General features: G+C 35.7%; 1 protein-coding gene and 1 long non-coding RNA gene across 4 annotated transcripts; one reads left to right on the top strand and one right to left on the bottom strand.

Moving 5' to 3' along the window:
- Positions 1 to 41: 41 nt before the first annotated feature.
- Positions 42 to 19,634, top strand: LOC126927906 (uncharacterized). Of its 3 annotated transcripts, none has more exons than XM_050743898.1 (4): positions 42 to 192; positions 7,911 to 8,092; positions 10,041 to 10,189; positions 19,035 to 19,634. In XM_050743898.1, exons 2-4 carry the CDS (start codon positions 8,011 to 8,013, stop codon positions 19,206 to 19,208), a joined length of 405 nt encoding a protein of 134 aa, XP_050599855.1. In that variant the 5' UTR covers positions 42 to 192; positions 7,911 to 8,010; the 3' UTR covers positions 19,209 to 19,634. The 3 variants fall into 3 exon arrangements, with proteins under 3 accessions (XP_050599855.1, XP_050599854.1, XP_050599853.1); XM_050743897.1 differs by lacking the exon at positions 42 to 192 and adding an exon at positions 931 to 1,165; XM_050743896.1 differs by lacking the exon at positions 42 to 192 and adding an exon at positions 4,355 to 5,589.
- Positions 1,131 to 2,577, bottom strand: LOC126927915 (uncharacterized). The gene is made up of 2 exons (XR_007716046.1): positions 1,388 to 2,577; positions 1,131 to 1,299 (listed from the first exon to the last, which is right to left on the bottom strand). It is a non-coding gene; the product is annotated as an uncharacterized LOC126927915 (long non-coding RNA).
- Positions 19,635 to 20,308: the final 674 nt, after the last annotated feature.

Here is a 20,308-nt window from a genome sequence, read left to right as displayed (position 1 = left end):
TTTCTGGTACAAGTACGCGGGCATTAGAGAAGGACGGAACGGTCTCTCTCTTTATCCCTATATCGCGTTTTTAGTTCGCTCACGCGCTCTGTACTTATATCTATTACATTTCCACCATAAGCAGCGGCCGTGCAGTGACTTACAAAAGTTTCGAACTCGCGGACGTTTAATCACGTTCCCTACTCCGAAGGGGTAAGTACAAAGTTGCTCGTCTCAGTACTCTTGTTAGAAGTTTTATCATCTTTTTCATTTCGTGGCTACAAATTTTTCCAGGAAATTCTTATCGTTTTACAAGGGCTGTGCGACACAATGACGTGACGTCAGCTATCGATCATATACGCGAATTTGTTGTAAATTAATTAGCAGAATATCTGGAGTTCTTTATCGTTGCCAGCTGTAAAATATTAGAATTTTTCATTTATAATTGTCATATTTTCGACTCTTCCGTTGCCAAGACCACCTTGAAAGATTTTTGGTATGTTCCATCGCCCTTGTTAAAAGTGTGCCCATTGGTTAGCTATATTGATTTTAAAAATCAATACGTATATCAAGTTTATTATCTCACAGAAACAAAGAAATTCGTTTTATTAACGAATTTTCGATGTTTCTTCTCAATTTCCTTTAGCATCGAACGAAGAACATTATATGATCAAACGTTTCATCGTTCAGATTATATTTCGTTTAAAAAGATTGAAATTGATATTGAGATAAAATCAAAAAGTATCCGTTGTTCTCGAACATTCTAGTATTCCTTCGCCGCCCGGGAGAAAGACAGGTATGAAGAAAGAGGATATTTTTTTTATTAACTTTTTAATATTGACAAATATTTCGACAAATATTGACGCGTGCGACAAATAGTGAGAAAATCAAGTGAAATTTTGAATAATATCGTTTTAATAATTTGTGAAACGAATTAGTTTGGTTTTTTTCATTTTTATTAGTTTCCGTCAGTGCTGATTGACGCGCCACTCCAGTTTCCATTTCCGTTTCTCGAAATTTCCTACGTCCTTGGTCTTTGGGACTCTTTGCCCAGGTAACTGCATTGCTTCTGGGTACGTCTCACCGTTCGGGTCTCTCGAGCTTTCGGTGTCAGTTGTTACCGTTGAAGGAAGAGAAGCTGGTGACGGATATTATCGAATAAATCGTTTATTCTGGAAAAGTTCGAGTAAGTTCGTTCTGTTTGAATAAATCAAGACATAGATCAATTTTTATCGTATCATCGTGATTCGCCATGTCGTACGTTTGGTTTCGGGATACCATATGTTTTTAATTTGGTACTTTTAATTTGACATTTTACGCCTATAATCGTGACAGGAAGATACTTTCAGTGAATTATAAATATTTTAAATTATAAATTATAAATATTTGATATAAATTACAATCATACTACGGGGAAAAGTGAAACATGTGTTTTCTTGTGGAACATGTGATAGTAAATTATTCGAAGCATAATAATGCTTAATTAAACATCTATACGGTAACATTTACGGACGAATATTGGGGTAATATTATCGCGTCGCTTTAATCTGGCATTTAATGCTTTGATTGCGGTCTTTGAAATGGCATCGCAGATGCTGGTATAATATCACACGAAAAAGGAAGGACCAGTGGTTAATGTTGCAAGCGCACCAGTGCGTTGCAGCCATCGGGGGTGGCTTTGACGCCGGTGCCGAGGAGAGGCGCAGAACGTGTTCGATCGACCCGCGAACGCAGCCCGTGCTCATACTGTGACAGAGTTCGTTTCAGTTAGTCTCAGTCGCTGTTTGCCCGTCGACAGCGTATAGTCGCGCCGGCCAACGATTATTTTTTCTTTTTTTGTTTCTCGATAATTCTCTCGCAACACTCGTTCTATACGTACACCATCAGTTTATCGCGTGATCATTGTTCCCGCTTCTCCTACCTTGTCACGTCCTTCAAAGAAGATTTCCCTTCAGTTTTTTGTTGTTTGGGGAAAATTCATCGCTCGGACACATGGATTTATCGACACGACGGTTTATCGAGGCATCAGCGTGATGTACTTTTCAAGTTTCATATTTTCTCTATGATACTTTCTAAGGAGAATTTAGAATTCGAAAGATATCAATTTCCAGGAAATATAGGTCTTTATTTATCGATAGGTTTGAATTTAATTAACTCTCTTATAATTGGTATTTCAATTTTTTAATTCCTTAAATTCAGCTTTCTTTATGCTGTTAGACGATATAACGCGGGCATTTTATGATATATCGAATATATTCGTATATATTTTACTTTATACATTCGATAAATTTCCTTGGTTGGCCGGCCTGCAACCCACATACGGCACTTAATAAAAATTTGTTTCGTTAGAGGTCGGTGTTTGTTCATCTTCGTCATAAAAATGTCATGACGTCATATCATATCACAAGGGTTCTTCTGAAAGCTAGATATTCGATAACAAGATTAATGGTTTTCGGTAGCTTGCAATGTCAAGCTTTGAACTGGCGGGATCGCCTTGCTGTCAAATCGCCATTCAGCAGCGACCATATTCTTTAACTACGTTCAAGACGTATATCACGCTACAGAAACCATCAAAGGAGGATAATTGCAAGTTAGTTGCCTCTTAGAAACGACACAGTTGGTTGTTACTTGTTATCCGTAGTTGGTAGTTGTTCTCCTTAGTCGCCACGTATTATAGAGACGACATTCATAGTCACCAGTTGCCTTCGCTAATAGTTTCTTGTTGTCTGTAGTTAGTTCTCGTCATCGCTATGTATTCCATCAACCACGTAAAATTTAACATATAGGATTTTATTCTTTTTTATTCTTTCTGTAGATTTAAGATTAAGATTCTTTAAGTAATATGAATTTAAGTAACTATTTTATGATACAATAAAGTGGAAAAACGATTATTTTACGTAACGTAATTTTTTAAAGAACTTTGAATTTAAAGGATTCAGATAGATATCTTAAACGTAATTAAACCCTCCATATCGTAACAAATTAAAAGAAATTGCGCAAGAAAGTACAAATACATTTAATGCATAAAACATATATTTAAAATCCAAATGTAGGCGTTGACGCGTGCGTGCTACATGTTCGAAACGTTCGTTACATCGGCGATAAAATTTGTACGAATTTGACGAAGAAGCTTAACATATGGTGTGCTTCAAGACGACAGTAAAAAGTGTTGGCGGATTTTTCGAAATTTCTTCCATTCTTAATAAAAATATATTGTATAAATATAGTAGGATTTTTCAAATTTAAATAGTTATAATGATTTGAAACTTTACAATTCGGTACGGTTCTGTTTTATCCTTTGAATATATCTGCCATTTTCATATCTCCTTTTAACTAAACTAAATATTTGGAAATCCTATAATTTGTACACTTCTATTTGTGAATAAGATCGATGAAATTAAAGCGTAACTATGCTTTCAATAATGGCTTCGATGTATTGCTCGCCATTATGGCGGATTAACGTCTCTAAGTGATCGACCTTAATCACTAAATGGCAGCCGCGATTCAGTGGTAGAGCCTTACACATGACGGACATTGCAAGCGCTTGTAAGACGTCTATTGTGAAACGTTTCCAATCGCATCGGTTACGACGACGGTGAAATCCGAATAGAAATATATATCGCGTATCGCTTCAGCCTGACATGTCTTAAAATAGAATCACAATTTTTCGTTCTTTAAAAAAAAAAAAAAAAGAAAAAAAGTCTATAAAAATTATATGCAAATAAAATAGATAAATGGATAAATGGTTGTACAAATTTATAAAACAGATATTACAAATATACGTAAATAAATTATATATTTATAAATTGTTTGTTTAAATATCTGTTTGTTTAAATAAATAAAAGGGATATTTACGACTTACAATGAACGTAGTCCTGTTTTTAGTTTTAAACAAAGCAAAAACGGATAACAACTTTTTAAAATGTAAAACTCAACGCAACAGTGGTTTTTTTTAATTAATCAATAACGTTCAAAGTTAATTAATTTAGAGTGGTTTGTACATTTTGTATGCTCGCCGTATTTTAACGTTTGATGTGTAACGTTTGATGTAGTACTTGATGCCCGAAAAATCGAAAAGTAATTAAATTTGATCGTTTCGTCGAATTTACAAGTGTGTATATTCGTGTGAAATCCTATGTGCTTGTGTATGCTGATGTGAAAGGCGGTAATATATTTTTCTTTTTTCGATTATTGTTGTCAACTTTTGTGTGGAATAAATCAATTCCGTGAATAGAAGTGCAATAATCAATACAGCTTACTATGAAATGATAGCACAACAACAGTACATATCGCCATTGACGTCAGCTTCACAAAATTTCTCGAATATCGAGGTTGCCCATTTGGGTTAAGAATTTATTTCCAAAATGCCACAAGCACGAATATCTTATGGAAATTTCCACTGTAATTTTTAATAATCAGATTCCATATTGTATGCTACGATTCGAGGAAAATCCGCAGCTAATATTCCGCTATTATTATCTTTGCTGCCTTTGAATACCATAAATAGTCGTCCGTAAATTTTAAAAGATTTTCTGTCGCATACTTATATTGTGTATTTTAGTCTTAAGGTGCGGGTCCTGTTCAATTAATTGAAAGTGATGAAACTGTAATGGGTCACGATAGTCAAATATTAAAAATGGTCTCGTTGGCTACATTTAAAATCTTTACGAGATATATATGCATAGTACGTTGCTACTAGCAACGGGTAGCGATGAGCAATAGAGAACAGTACCTTCCTTATCTCGTCGTGATTATGTACATACCAGTAATGCACAGTACTCGTACTGAATATCTTACAACATCTACATAGATTTTCAGATTTGTTTCGAATATTACCAGCATAACCATGATAGTAGAATTCTGTTACAGTATTAATTCTATAGTGCCGTTATGCATAATACAGCCCTAAAATGTTTCTACGAATATACGAATATTTTCGTCAGCTACTATATTCCAACCATGGCTTATTATGAAAGGAAATATATAACGAAATTACTTGTTTCTTTTAGACTAAATTAGTTTAATTTGAATAATTTTAGTAATTGTGTAGGATCGAACAACAACTTATCATTAGCTTCACTCGAGACTTGATTGCACGTAGCAACGTAATTGCGTTGGAACTGAGGGTAGAAAACAATGTCAACCGTTAGACGCGTCTGTCTGGCGAATGTGTAACGCGTGAATAATAGATGGCGTGAACCCTACTTATAGCTGTCTCGGCTTATATCGTAGCATTCAACCTAGGGTATAACGATAGGGATCATTAGAAGTTCAAAGGCCGGCTGATCAGCCTCATTTTGTTCCATTTTTTAATCAAGCGATGAATCGACAAATTGTACAGATTTCGATGGTTATCACAGTTCTCTGGGAATTTTAAAGCGCGGTTCGTCGAATTTAGTCGGATTGGCTACAGACTCTTTTACGAGCAGCTTGAAACTCGATCTAGTTTCGAGAAAATGAAAAATTCGTTTTATCTCTTTGCTTCCCTGTTCCTTCCTTCCTCTTTTTTTTTTTCTTTTTGCTTTTTACATTGCGTTAAGACCGGCTAAATAATATTGATTGCCATGGACGTTGGCTGGTTTAAAATCACTGACATCGACCATAACAAAAGTAAGTTTGATGATCATTTATCTGGGCCGCTGTTATTCGACTTGAGCTCTGCGCATTTGTTAATATTGTTCTAGTAGGGATGAGATATTAAAAATTTAAAATAACTTCGATTAAAATTATATTATAAAAATTATATTACATTAACGTTTAGAAGTCAATAAAGTGGAAAGAATTATAAAAGAATTATAAAAGAATAAATTATATTACAAGGAAACAATACGGCTAGGTAATTTGAAACATTCTGGCTAAAATTGCATTCTTTCAAAGTTAGGACGTACAGTATTTACAAAGTAGATTAAGTATCAAATGGGGTACTTAAGAAAATTCATGTTATCATTATTTAGTAAACATTTTCAGGTAATAGCCTTCTGCAAAAGCTGCTTTACGTTACGTTAACCTATTCATTATTAATATTAATCATATTGTTCTTATCTCCTAGGGGCATAACGATCCATTTTTATATCGTGTTAAAGCTAAATTTCTATTAGATTGTCGTAAAATTTTCTTTCGTTTTGTAAAGAAATGATAGATACACAACATTTTTTGTTTTATGTTATTTTTTATTAAATTGGAGAAAGGTGGATCGCACATAATTCAATAAAATAATATAAAGCAAAAGATATCGTACATCTATCATTTCTTAATAAAACGAAAGAAACTTTTGGAACAACCTAATATTTCTCTACAACGACACTTCTACAATGTTAAAATATTTGATAAAAATATTTGATAAAAATATGAAGAAATTCTAATATTGATTTAAACGTATCGATTTATTTACTTTTCGCTGCCAGAAATTGTTAATTATGATTTCCACTTAAAAGCGTATTTCATATTATGAGGATAAATGATCAAATTCATCTCTAATATACACATTAGAGAGTCATTTATAGCTGCAATCCTGTTTACCGCTCATATTCCTGGAACTCGATAATTCACTAGGTGATTGCTTTAACCGAGCAGAATACATCCATAAATAATTAATCGCTATTAATATTCCATCGACTTTTGAAAATCCCCGATGTGATCTATTTCACGTGATGAGAATACGTGTAAAGTGAGGTTATTGCTTGATTACCTTTAGTCGAATAAATCGAGTGATTCAAATTATAATGGGGAAGAAAGTCAAAACTATGTATATTATTTTTTTCAATTTTTATGTATCATTTGACGGAAGGAAATTTGGTAAGTAAGGTTCACCTTTTTTAATGTCAATGATTTTGAGATATGTTATTAAGCTCCAAATTCTAAGCAATCTTCTATATATATATATATAACATACGTATAATAGCCAAAGTTCAACTCCCAAGTATACGCAAAGCTTTTATTTTCAATTTATGCGATACCACTATGTTCCATGAATTTATTTGCTAACGGTATTGAAACAAATAACAAGCAGAGGACGAACTATCCGTGAACTGTTTTGCCAACGAGTACGCTTCCAATATTTTCTGTTTGAGAAAACACACTTGTTGCTGTTGCAACTCCAAATATTTTTACAGCCGACGCTTTTGCCATGAATCATCGGCTAATATATAAAATAGAGAAAAGCCATAGTTGATTGTAATGGAAATTTAGAAAACCTCAAACTCGATATAGAAGGGAAAAATAAAGGAAAGGAAGGGAGAGATAATTGGAAGCTTGGGGCCAGGTTTAATTCACTGAAACCGGGCTGCTTGTGTCATCACGAAACAGAATTGCCAGTACGTCATTTCTGTGCTCCCGTCCTCGTAAAAACGGTTTCACTCGTTAAGAAAAAACGAATAGGCGGTGAAGAGAGAAAAAAGCAGACAGAGAGCGCTTTTAAAAAGCTGACGAAGCGTGCGTTGCCACAACGAGACACACGGTGCTATTTGTCGTTTTAAATTGCGCCGCAACTTGTTTTTGAGATCTTTGCTAGAGACATGTGAAAACACGTTGGAAGTATATTTCTTGTTTTTATGGAATTCAGCTGGAAAATGAAAAATAACGTAAAACATGTACTTACGACTTACAGAGTAATTGAATGTATACACTATAATAACCAGCGATTTAAGGCTTTAAAAGATTTTAAAAGATCGAAAGAAAAGAAAAGAAAAGAAGAAAGATAATATGTTGTGGCAGTCTAACTCGATTTAAGGAAATAGAGAGGGAGGGGGGGGGGGCAAAGCTTGTTAATCTGGAAAGAATACAAGCATCAATTTCAAGCACTTATAGGGAATCAAGCGGGCTTGTTAAGGTCGTAAGTTGGACAATTATCCCGTGTTAGGTTCAATCAGCTTAGTCCTACACAAAATTGATCCAATCATGTGAAAACAAATGTATTCTGATTTTTGTCGCAGATATTTCTGGTCTACGCACTCCAGTGACCGCACAGCAGATATTGAAACACCTGATTTTCACCTATTCTACAGCGACAACATTTCTTGATTTTTTACAACCATGAAGAATTCGTACTCGGAAATACTTGCAATGCTCATCTGCTTGCAGGTTATTTTCGTCACTTTCTTCCCGTTAGGGGCTGGTAAGTTGATACTGATTAATTATACCATCGAAATTCTATATAACGGCTACAAAAAATATTTGCATCATTACCCTCATTTCCTAACGAAGCGCGTTTTTTTTACCAAGTTTTATATTTCATTTCATAGTATCAAATCTCTGTAGTTACACGAAAGTATTAAATGATAGGAAACTTGATATACACGAATTTAATTAATTAATAGGTTAGTCGATATACAGCCATTATTATTTCATGTGAAATATTACAACGTCAAAAACTTAACGTTCCTGTACGTACAGTATTAATCACAAATTGTAAGAATGTTTACTGATAAGCAAAATAGATAATATGGAAAACGCAGACCTATGGAAAGAGAATTCCTGACATTAGACAGGAATACGCGATTGCACGAAATATTTTATGGTATGTCTAACATGGAGAATATATGCGGCAAAGTACGAAAAATTCATCCTGAGATATGTATACGACCTACGCGGTACGGGACGTGTTATAAATGGTTTCCGCCACTCAGCCGTATTTGAATTTGTGAACACGATCGAACAAATGACGCGACAATTATTAATTGCCGTCTCTGCCTTAGTAACGATTCGCGTTGGAACGAGGTCGAATCGTTCCGATTCCACGCGCGATTAACAAATAATTACAGTGGACATCAATTACTTGGATGACCTTCGTCATTTCAGCTTAAAACGATTAATTTGATCAAACCAACCAATTATTTCAATTAATACAATCTGCACTTTAAATTCGCACGTCTTGTGTATACACACCGGGCCAGAGAAAAGTTTTCATTCGTTCGAGTAGAACCTTCGTAGTCCTTGAGGACGCGTGTCGCTTCTCGTGCACCTAAAGTTTCGTTCAAATTAACCGATTTATTTGAATTCGAGCGAGTGAAAACCTCTTTGTCACCGTGAGTTTGTTACTTAATTCATACTCTTAGATGCCCTTTGCTTTCAATCTCTTACATCCATTCTTAATTAGTCAAGTCGTTCGACTTTTGACAAGTATTTTAAAACCATTTTACTAGCACGAACCTACTTTTTTACTTGAGATTATCCGCTATTTTTATTCAAATGTTTATGTACGTATATACACTTTTGAATTTTAAACGAACCTTCTATTATACCTATATCCTTTAAGTGCCGTTTTAAGTTTCAAGAGACTTTAACTCGGATAGCTCGACTTGGAGTTCTAACGTATACTGTAAAGCACACTTGCGAAGTAAAACAGCAAACACGATATAAAAACTTTTTCCCCATGTAAGAAATCGAATAACCTATTTCAACGGTGCTTTAATCTCATCGATGAAGCATCGATGCAACGAAGAAGCATCGTGATAGCCGCAATGCGGATCCGTTGAACAAAAATTTCCTGGTACGGTCGTTTTCGTAATGTTATTAACCGTTTTAGTGTCGGATGTTTCAAGACTCCGTATCGGTTTGTGCTATGCAGCGCGATAGCGCTTCGTTCATTTATTTGCGAGGAGTACCGATCGACGCGATCGCGTTGCCCTTTTTCATCCTGTTTTTTTCATCGAAATATACCGTTCGACGTGCTCGCGCTTCATTTCATCGGTTATACTGGAAGCGTTACAACAAACACTCAAAAGTTTGCGAAATATTTATGCTCTGCGTTTCGTTTGCGTGATAACATTCTATAATGCAGGATTTGGTTTTCCGATTCAAGAGGTAATTTTTTATATTGGTTTTTTTTTTTATTTGGTTTATGATTATTTGAAAAACAAGTAATTACGAGAGGAAACTCTGATATGACTCACGACGAGCACGCTTGAGCGCGGTGCGAATTAATGATCGTGACCATACATCGTGGCACAATTTACCACGGTACGCGAATAGAGCGATCACGCTGCGTGGCGTTAAAACGGTTAGCGTAACTGCGCGTACGATTGTCGAGTGGCAAAGATATTGACGCTGGTAATCGTTTTCAGCGGCTTTAGGAAAACACTGTACTGATTTCGAAGGAGAAGTTGTCTCGCATGGAATGATGTATGTGCCGGGACCATCGGTTTGCAACCTCTGCTTCTGTTACCATTCGGAGCCAAAATGGTGCCGGGCTATCTTCTGTTCACCTCCTTTTGTAAGTATATGCTCATTCTAAGAGCAACCAGCTTAACACAACCATGAGAAACTAAAGTACACCGTTAACGCTTTTATGCTGGTCGTTAAAACACATGCTGCGCGAATAGGGTACACAGCGATTCATTTAACTCGCCTTGAATTAGTTTTAGAAAGACAAACATGGACAGGGATAATTTTTGTCACGAGCCGTTCAATTTATTCGTTCATTAGAACGAATTAATTTACACCTGCTGAGATCGCGATTGATGTGACAAATTTGAAATCTTGTTCCATATAAATATTTTTAAACAAGCACGTCGTAAGCTTTGTATATTTTTTAATCGCAACGAAACTGTTCAGAGAAATGCTGAAATTATTAATTAGAAAAGGAGATTTCTACGCATCGTTGTAAAAGTGTCAGGGAAAATATTGGTGAAACAGTTACGTTGTTACAAGTTCTACAAGAAGAAATATTGAAAATCACGTTCCACTTATTCAGTTGCACGTGTAAAAGGTATCTTGCGTTCGCGCAAAAAATCTCTGAAGGATACATGCTTTATAATAATTGGAGTGTCGAAGTTGTTACGCGGATCGGCGTACACGTACCTTTTAATGAAACTAGGTTACTCATTCGTTATTCGTTCCTAATTTTCAGCTTCACGATTTTTACGCAATAAAATTTTATACACCTGTTCGGTTTATAAATGATTCAATTCAAATTTAACAGAATTAAAGTTGAAATAATCATTTGTACTTCATTAAAAGGTTCTTTCAGCATCTCGTTTTAATAGTTTTATTGGTAATATTTTGTTAATCGTTATATTTAAATGGAGTTTTTCAAAGGAGAGACATTTTAAGGTAGGAAATGGACATACATTTATAATAAGAATTCAGAAGAAAGAATATTTCATACAGAGAGAAATATTCCGTCTGTATGTATAAATAACTACGCTATGAATTTTATATGTATCGGATATTCCTTCTGGTTAATGTATCTGATGTTTTTTCACGCGAGGTAGCGTATATTTGCATCTATATGTCTCTTCGTTTCTCAGTAGTAAAACTTAGCATTCATGCGGCTGATAAGTAGTTACGCACTGACAACGAGAAACATAAAATGAGTAAGAAGCATGAGACATTCTATAAGAAAAATAAAGTTGTTTTTATCTTTCATTGCATATTCGTCAGAATATTGTTAATAAATATTTAAGTTAAGATTTCAGTTGAAATAAATACATAGGATTAGACATTTATTTATATATGTATCTATGAACGCATTTGACATAAAATTTTGATAACGACTAAAATTATATATTCTGATATTAAATTAATTTAATGAGAATAAAAAACTAATTTTTTTAAACGAGATTTTGTATAAAGTTATATTTATTAGGAAAAGTTCGTTCATCCCTTTATAATATGATAGGATTACAGACTCATAGCTGTGTAAATCATTTCGTGGAATAGTACATGTGTGCGTGTGTGTTCTAAGTTTTTATTATAAAAATGCTAAATGTACTAGGAGACGTTTTTAAAAATTCATAAATTTTTCTTCATCAAACATATCAATCGTTATATTGAAAAGTTAATTATCTTTTATTTGTTTCGAGCTGCACATTGATTGAGACATTCGTGTTGGTTATAATTGCGAATTTAACGCAACGAAGTTGTTTGAATCCCTTGCGAGCATGTAAATATATCGTCGAATTAATAGGTCAATTACTTGAGGTTGGAATTGAAAGAAAGGGAAAGGTGGAGGAGAAGTCTTGCGTTTGAATGCGGGACACTTTTAAAGCCCACAGTTCGCTGAAATTGCCAGAGAATTCAATTAAATGGCAAATTAAACCATCGAACTGAATCTGTTTCCAATCGCGAGCTTAGAAGTTCTATCCTTTGAATTTTTATATCAGTCAACTTTCTTTTTGTACGTACGGTAACGAATATAATTCATGAATTAATGAAGTATGTAATTGGATGAAAGTTCTTCTTCCTGGATTTAGTTTAGACTGAAAAAAGAAAAATTGAGGAGGGGAAAATGCTGTTACGCATACCGAGTGATGCGGATCACTGGGTTATGTGCGACTCGGGCGGATGTTGTTGCCATACCCACTAAAAACCCCTCCTCCTTTTTCCTTTGCTTTGAGGACAGACAACCCCAGACAACAAAACCTGTCGGCAGTCATCAGGTTGTCCTTTCATGCCCCGTCGTATCTTCTTCTTCGGGCAGTTATTCTGTATATTCTGTATTGCTCTCGTCATCTTCTCAGCTAGTTCAGAATACTGGGCTGATCTCCTTCTGTGGTTCTTTGTTGTCTTGTATCTCTGCCTTCACTGCTCCGAGTAGTTGTTGTTGCTCTCGTTCTCCTCCTTGCCTCCTTCAAGGCCTTCGCTGTCACCCTCCTGTGAGACATGACGGTCTTGCGAAATTGCCTGAATTTATCCCAGCTCTCGTTCTTGGCGGTCACCGTGGCGATCAGATTGTCCACGTCTATCTTCTCGCCAAGAGCGTCCTCCAGCTCAATCCTCCTGTCCGTTCACTTCGGGCACGTGAAGAGGGCGTGCTCTGCATCGTCGTTAGGGTCTCCACAGTCGAGACAGTTGCTGTCGCTGCTCTTGCCAATCCTCTCTCTATAGACACCAAAACTCCTGTAGAGGTGGCCGTGTGTGCGTTATATATTTATTGGATGTGCGTGATAGTTGTAGTAGTTGGGCCTGGTCCGCTGTAATTGTCACTGGGGGCTGTAGATGTCGCTGCCGTCGTCCGACACTAGTTAGTGTCGAGTGGTGGTATTTGGCTTGTCGAGTGCCGCCACACTCCCATTCCCGGTTAACAGCTGCATGGTGTGATGATCGATGTCCATCTTCTTTTTGGTAAATAGCAGCGCACTCGGCATTAATTTCCTTGCGCCTCCAGTTCCTCCTTCAGCTCGTTGCCGTCATCCGCGCCGATCCTGGTCTTATGGATCTTGTTCCTCTCGTAAGTCTCTCCGAGCATCTTTATCTTTATGTAGATCGGGAGATTCCCGGTCAACACGCAATGTGCCGCGTGGGAGACGGTACGGTATGCCGTCGTTGTTATGCACAGGGCCGTTCGTTGTGCCCGTTTCAGCTTCTTCCTGTTCTTATCGGTATTCGCTAAGCTAATTCTTCTTTCTGAACCCATACTGCCTCCGATGGAACGGGTCCGTTCCGATGCATCTCTCGATGATCTTCTTAAAGCATTTTTCCCAGATCTTGCTCATGGCTGGGAGTATGCTTATCGGCCGGTACGCGTTAGGGAGACTGGGATCCTTTCCTGGCTTCCTTAGCAATATTACTCTGGCCGTCTTCCAGCAGTCTGGTTCCAGCTTGCTTCCAGCTCCTGCGTCCAGCAGTCCAGGAGTCTTCCATCGACTCCTGCAGCCTTCTTGGTGTTCATTCTTCCGGCGGCATCGACGACATCGCCTTCGCCGATGACGACGCTGAAGCTGATGTCTTCTTCTTCTTCGGTCTCTGCCTCTTCGCGGCCCTCGTAATGGGAGGGTCCGTGTCCCATGGTGAATAGCCTCTGTAGGACTGATTCCACCATGTCGATCGGCATGTCGTTGGTTGGTTTCTTGCTTTTGCATCTCCTCATGACTGTGCGATAGGGTTTGCCTTCTTGCTTTTCTGTATGGATGGAAACGCGTTCGAAAAGTAGAACGGAGTAATTAGCGATGCACGATCCCAGGCTGGTGAATATTTTTCCATCGGGAGAAGTCAGGTCGAGCGATACAAGATTTATATGCTCGTTCTGCCAGTTATTTCAACGTCTGTTACGCGATAGAAAATGAACATAAATGAATAATAAATGTATTACAGCCATAAAGATTGCTTGATGTACGCCACCGTATTTCCCCTATTTCTCCGATACAATTTTCCTTTTTTTTTTCTTTGCCAAACACTTTACTAATCGGTACGTATTCGAATTATCCTCAATTATTCTCGGTTGTTTCCGTTTCCTTTGGATTTACATAAGTACTCGTTTGATGTACGTGCAGAGTGAGATAATAACTATTAACAGCTATAAAATAAGAAGCGAAAATACGTTGAAACTCGACTTCTAGATTCGCGAGACTTTGCAGAGCTTCGAAACTCTCGTGTTTCAAACCTAATAAAAAGTTGTAGAGGGAGAATTACATTGCGAGATCTGTTAAGGAAAATCGTATCGTTGTAACAGGATTATTTCAGCGAGGGAAATTCCGTGTTGCGTGTAACGCGTTGCAAAGCCATGAGCTTTCTTTCGGGTTAATATACATAATCGCCTTATCGAACTTTCCATCTCACACGTGAATTTTGCATTTCAATCTTCTTACTTGCAGTCAAGTCCAGTTTAGTGTGACTAAGCTAAATGTTTCAGCCCTTCCAGGTAGAATATGTTTTATAGAGAGACGTACAACTCTATGAAGAGGAGATCAATAAATTGGGTTATCTTTAAATCACTGACAATTATTTCATCGACATGATTTCACCGACAGCGAATTCACCGGCAATGTCTATCAAAGTTTATTTACCGATACACCGAGTGAAATCACCCACAATCATTTCACCAATATTCTCCTTCGTCGATAATTATCATGCTTGCCACTACATGTTATCGTTGATTATATGTCTTTATTTACACATTCGTTTACGCGCATAACGAGATAAACGAAGAAACGAAAATGATATGTTGTCATGATGTATTGTTAAATTACTAAATAACACGAGTTATATATCTACCTACATGAAAGCTTCTAAATATCAATTATAATTCATGAAAGCACACAAGCTATTTTGCTATACACAAATAGAATTATAAGGAAATGTTACGTGCTAATGATTTAACGAAATCTATTCCTCTGTACATTTGACATTTCTGTATTATTACTTGTGTACTTTCTGCTCTTATTTACGTCATCGGAAGTAAAAATACGTTAAGCGAATCAGCTAATCTATTTGAGATATTCAATGGCTCGGTCTTCTCTTATGCGACTACCAAGTAGAAGATAAGTTCCTGGTTATATAACATTTTATAACATCCAAATTAACTATTTTTTTTCTTTTTCTTTTTCTTTTTCTTTTTCTTTTTCTTTTTCTTTCTCTTTTTCTTTCTCTTTTTCTTTTTTTCCCCCTTTTTCTTTTTCTTTTTTTTTTACGTGGGGGAAATCCGCTCGGACACGAAGCCACTTCTTAAGTGGCGTGGTAGTGAACATCCAAATTAACTGGGGCACTAATTAGCTGAAGCTTCTAGTCAAACCAGGTATCAGTCTTTGTACGCAAAGGCATTCATTACAATCGTTTAATGTTTGAAGAAACACCGTTACAAATTCGTGATATAGGAGAAAGCGATTCAAAACTCGGATTCATTTGTTGGAACGACGCCGTGGGCAAAAGTACATAATGGAAAACTTTCTTCCAAGACCAATTGATAGCGCTGACGTAATTAAAATGTGACGATATTGCCAGCGACGTTTCTCCAAATAGACGACTAACTTATTTACGAATTGCCGTAACACGATTGCCGCTGGTAATACGGTTAGTAATCACTTTATTGAATTTTCGCTTGACGTGACATCGTCGAGTTCCTAGAGAGATTCTTCTCCCTTGTAAAACTATGTTCCTGCAACGACTGTATTTGTTGAATTACCGTTCGTGAACAAGTCCTTCTCTTTATTACGTGTAATAGATTCTTCTTTTTAAGTTTTAATTTACGTTGGTAATTTTCTATAATTTATTACTCGAATATGGTAATTTTTTCTTAAAAAGTTTGCTTTTTCTACAATTATTTTACGACGAAACCCATCAAAAACATGATGTATCTATATATACCCTCAAATATTATCGGTTTATTCTCAAGCTATAGTTTAATTTCGGAAATTGCCAATTAAAATCATAAAAAAAAGACACACAGAAAGTTCGTTAAAATATTCGATTTTCCAATCAAGATATAGAATTTATTCGAGTAATATAGATTACAGTAGCGATGGTGACGGCAACGATGAATGGACTGATTCTTCGTGCGAAAATAAATTGGAAGCGCAGAAGGATGCATTGTTTCAGGGAATATCGATTTTCAAGCATGGTTTTAAAGTACGTGTGCGCGTGACTAGGTTTGTTAATTAATGCCGCTCCCAGGTTTTCAATATATAAATGTGACACCTACATATCTTTAAGCTTAAAACAATTGGACTAAGAATTTCGTTAAATTTAAATCAATATTTATCTTTTTAAACGCAACAATATTTTTAATGACAACTTCACGTGTAAATCAAGTGCATACATATTCGATCGTTCTTGAAAACCTGATTCTCTGCGAAGAGAAAAAATCCTTGAATAAAGATTTGATCTACGTTTTATATGCTACGTTTTACATCCACCTCTTTTCAGATATACCTCTCTATTTAAAATCATAGATCGTCACACTCTATAGGTATTTCCTTGAAAAGGTTAAAGTCGTTCTGTATAAAACCCAATTCAAAGGGGAAGGAAATTCTGCGAAAAATTCTTTCAGATTTCCCTATGTTTGAGCTCGAATCAAAGCAATCCTGTATAATAGGATAGGATGATAGGATGATTCTGTATTATTCCTTGTGTACTTTCTGTTCCTGTTATTTACAATAGGATGATTATGCGTTTAACTTCTCATAGAATCTCTCTGATTCCGTATGATATCATCAGTGTTTTTGAAATATGTTATTAATGTCGTGACGTCAACCGTTTCCAGTGCAAATTCAATTTTGAATCGCAATTTCCACGTTTGCGTGGCAAAAGCGTAAAATCGATAACGCACGCAAACATGTCTTCTTTGCTAATGGCGTACTATAAATATAAATATTTGAATAAATATTGCGAATTTCATATTGCTAAAAGATTTATACTATTTGTTCGTAAATAATCGTCGGATCTATATTTAAGTTGAAACTGCTGCATTAGATCTCTTTTCTTACTTAAAATTATTTGGATTGGTAACTTGGATGCAACATGTAATTTATTCTTCTTTTATAAATAGTGTACAGAAGATACCAATTCAGAGAAATGGAAGGAAAGTCTAAAAGCAAAGAAAATCTACAGGAAGATAAAACGTTCGAGCCTTGACAGGCTATATAAGATGCTAAGTAATCTTCCTAGTCCTGCAGTTCTTTCTATTTTCATCAATAATTATTGGTATATGTTAGGAATGCAATTAGAATTTTTGTCCTCAAGCAAAGTATAATTTCAATTTTGTATGTAAACCAAAATATTAAATATCAAATAACCATCAAATAAAATTATATTGTATGGACTACTGTTTCTTTAAATATTTGAATATTTGGTAAATATTGTTTATTTAAATATTTTAAATTGCATGAAAAAAAAAATGATGCAAATAAATCATAGGGCATTTTAACCAAAGAGACCAATATCTATTTAACTGTGATTAAATCGTCACCGTTTAACGCTCTATCTCTTTTATTAACTGTGCCTTGTTAAACTACAGAGGATTACAGAGGATGCGTTTTTTTGATAAACAAACGTTCTGACAAATACGGCAGCAAAATCAGATATGTAGATTCTTACAACAGCAGTTATATTGTATGAATTCCGTTTTTCAGAAGCTTTATTTGTGAACGACAATTCGCCAGAGTACGGATTCACTGTAGTTATAGCTGTAGGATCTCTATCTAGTTGACAGATCTGCTTTACGTAAAGCATTCCTGTCTCTTGTTCTACCTTATCGCGATTCTCTCCTCACCTTATACGCTTTGTCGAGGAAAGTAATATCGCTACATATCTCGGCTCCGGTTACAATAATTAGTTTCCGCCTAAACTGTTAGAACCGCGTAGCACGCACCCTACTCTCGTTTATTAAACATTCAGGCCATCTGATCGCATGCGACGAGTTTTATGTTAATCCCGACCAATTACAATATCTTTCTCTCGTTTACAAGGGACGACGAGACTGGCAGTTGCGTGCTTTCCAAAGCAAAAGCCACGATATCTGCATGATAACCTAACCTCAACCGATTTTGTTGTACTATTCTTAAGTGGACTTCGTTTGTACCATTTTCGTAACAAAAATAGAATATCTGGAACACAGCATTCCGTTATGCGATATTGTCAATTTCTAACATCTGAAACATCAGAGATAATTTTTTCCCTACAGTTGTAAATTTGTGTGAAAAATTACGAACGTAAAGGTGTTTGGCGCATGTACAGTTCTCCCCACCCCCCTCCCCCCTCCAACCATCATTTGCGTAGACATGCTAGAAAGATCCACTTTTCCACGGTGAAACTGTGTGTATTGTAATTTCATTTTGACAATGGTCCAACATCCGACTATGCATAAATTTAATATTAATATAAGCAGGTTTCATGCCAAGTATTACATATCTAACGTATAAGCACAAGCCCTGGTTTTAAATGCCTTGTAGTAAGACCGAAAAGATTATTCAGTTGGATGTCTGACTCAACATCAATATTTTACTTAGATGATAATACGTCGAGAGCATGTTGGTGGATGGAATGGGAGATGAATGAAGGCTTACTTCTGTAAAATACATAAAATACAAGTCGGAATGAATTTTGCCGCTTGGGGACAGAAAAACAGCTGACTGATACTGTCATACACCTGAATTTATAAAATTTTGAAAATCGATGTAACCTTTGAACTTTATCGTATTCTGTTTCATAGCACAAATTATTCTTCCCGAAATGTACGTTTAGTGTTATAATATATTTGACCAATGGTTCTCAAATACTAGTTTTGCAAAAGCAATGGTGGAATTGCAGCAATTCTTTCTTCTTTCATTCTTTGAATGACCTGGATTTTCGAGTAGTCTAGTGACGATTGATCCGTACAATTAATCGATTTCTTTTTATTACAGAACTGCAAGAAATTCCGCGTTGAACGCCGATGTTGCGAGTTCCAATGCCTGGATGAGGTTGGCACTGAGTATTGGTCCGGATCTGATGTGGTTATCGTCAATGGTTCAGCTAAACTTGAAAAACGTAGTGTATTGTGGACGCTGAGCTTAGTGATGGTAATTGTAATATTTTAATTTCTCAATAAAGATTCCGATGGCGCCGTTAACAAAATTCGTACCTTATAAACATCGACGATTAGCTTCAGCCATCGGGAAAAGAAGTAGTGTACAATTTAGTGTGTTAACGAAGAATCATTTGTAACTGAATAATTATACCTCGAGAAGATTATGCCTGAGTAATTATATTTATTCTTATTTTCTTCCCCTTTATTTCATTTTAATAGATTTTTGTATTCAAAGAGCGAGGTATGGTTATATCAGACGGGTTAATTTGTTTTTACATATGTCAAAAGAATGAAAGGAGATGACGATGAATCGGTGACAGGTAGAAAATTGTAATCTGTTGTATTTCCATGGTACTGTAGTTGATTATATTTTGTTCAATATTATTCATATTCTATCATGTAATTTGGGAATATACATACATATACATATATGAAAGATATAGTGGTATACTTATCCCCTAATCTTTGTGATTTCTATGAAACTTTTATGATTCATTGTCACTTGTATGAAGGATGGAAATATAAAAAAATTGATAAAATTATTAATAATATTTACAAAGAAAAAGTGAGCTGTTGGATATACAGGGTGGTTGGTAACTGGTAAAAAAAAGAAGTCGAAAATATACAAATTTTTCATTTGAGGCTTTGTTTTCGAGAAAATCGACTTTGAATTTTCGCTCGGTACGCGTGCACTTTATCACGTTTCGTTATAACGGATTTTATTGTAGATTGTGTTTCGATTGACGTTATGTTGATAAACCCTTCCAATATGTTGCACGCGTTGCACGCATACCGATCAAAAATTCAAAGTCGATTTTCTCGAGAATAAAGTCTCGAACGAAAAATTTTTATTCTATATTTTCGACTTCTTTTTTCGAGTAGAATCACCAATTTTCCGCTTGTACTATCAATTACCAACCAGCCTGTATGACAAAATTCTATTTTAGACACGAAACTCGCCACGAGTGGCTATTTTGTTTACGAAATTAAACGAATTTAATAAATGAAATGGCAAGGAAGGAACTACAAGTGACCGTCAAACTATTTTTATGCTTGAAAAGTAATTCGCAAAGTAATATAAAATAATACTACTGATTTGTGTCTCTTTCA

Source organism: Bombus affinis, unplaced genomic scaffold, assembly GCF_024516045.1.
Source record: "Bombus affinis isolate iyBomAffi1 unplaced genomic scaffold, iyBomAffi1.2 ctg00000305.1, whole genome shotgun sequence".
NCBI lineage: Eukaryota > Metazoa > Arthropoda > Insecta > Hymenoptera > Apidae > Bombus > Bombus affinis.
This window is presented reverse-complemented; position numbering and strand designations above follow the sequence as displayed.

Excerpts from the sequence above, each read along its gene's own strand:
- LOC126927906 (XM_050743898.1), top strand. The coding sequence starts at position 8,011 with ATGAAGAATTCGTACTCGGAAATACTTGCAATGCTCATCTGCTTGCAG. Across the intron at positions 8,093-10,040 it reads TTTCTTCCCGTTAGGGGCTG|CGGCTTTAGGAAAACACTGT; the intron begins GTAAGTTGATAC and ends AATCGTTTTCAG. Across the intron at positions 10,190-19,034 it reads TCTTCTGTTCACCTCCTTTT|AACTGCAAGAAATTCCGCGT; the intron begins GTAAGTATATGC and ends TTTTTATTACAG.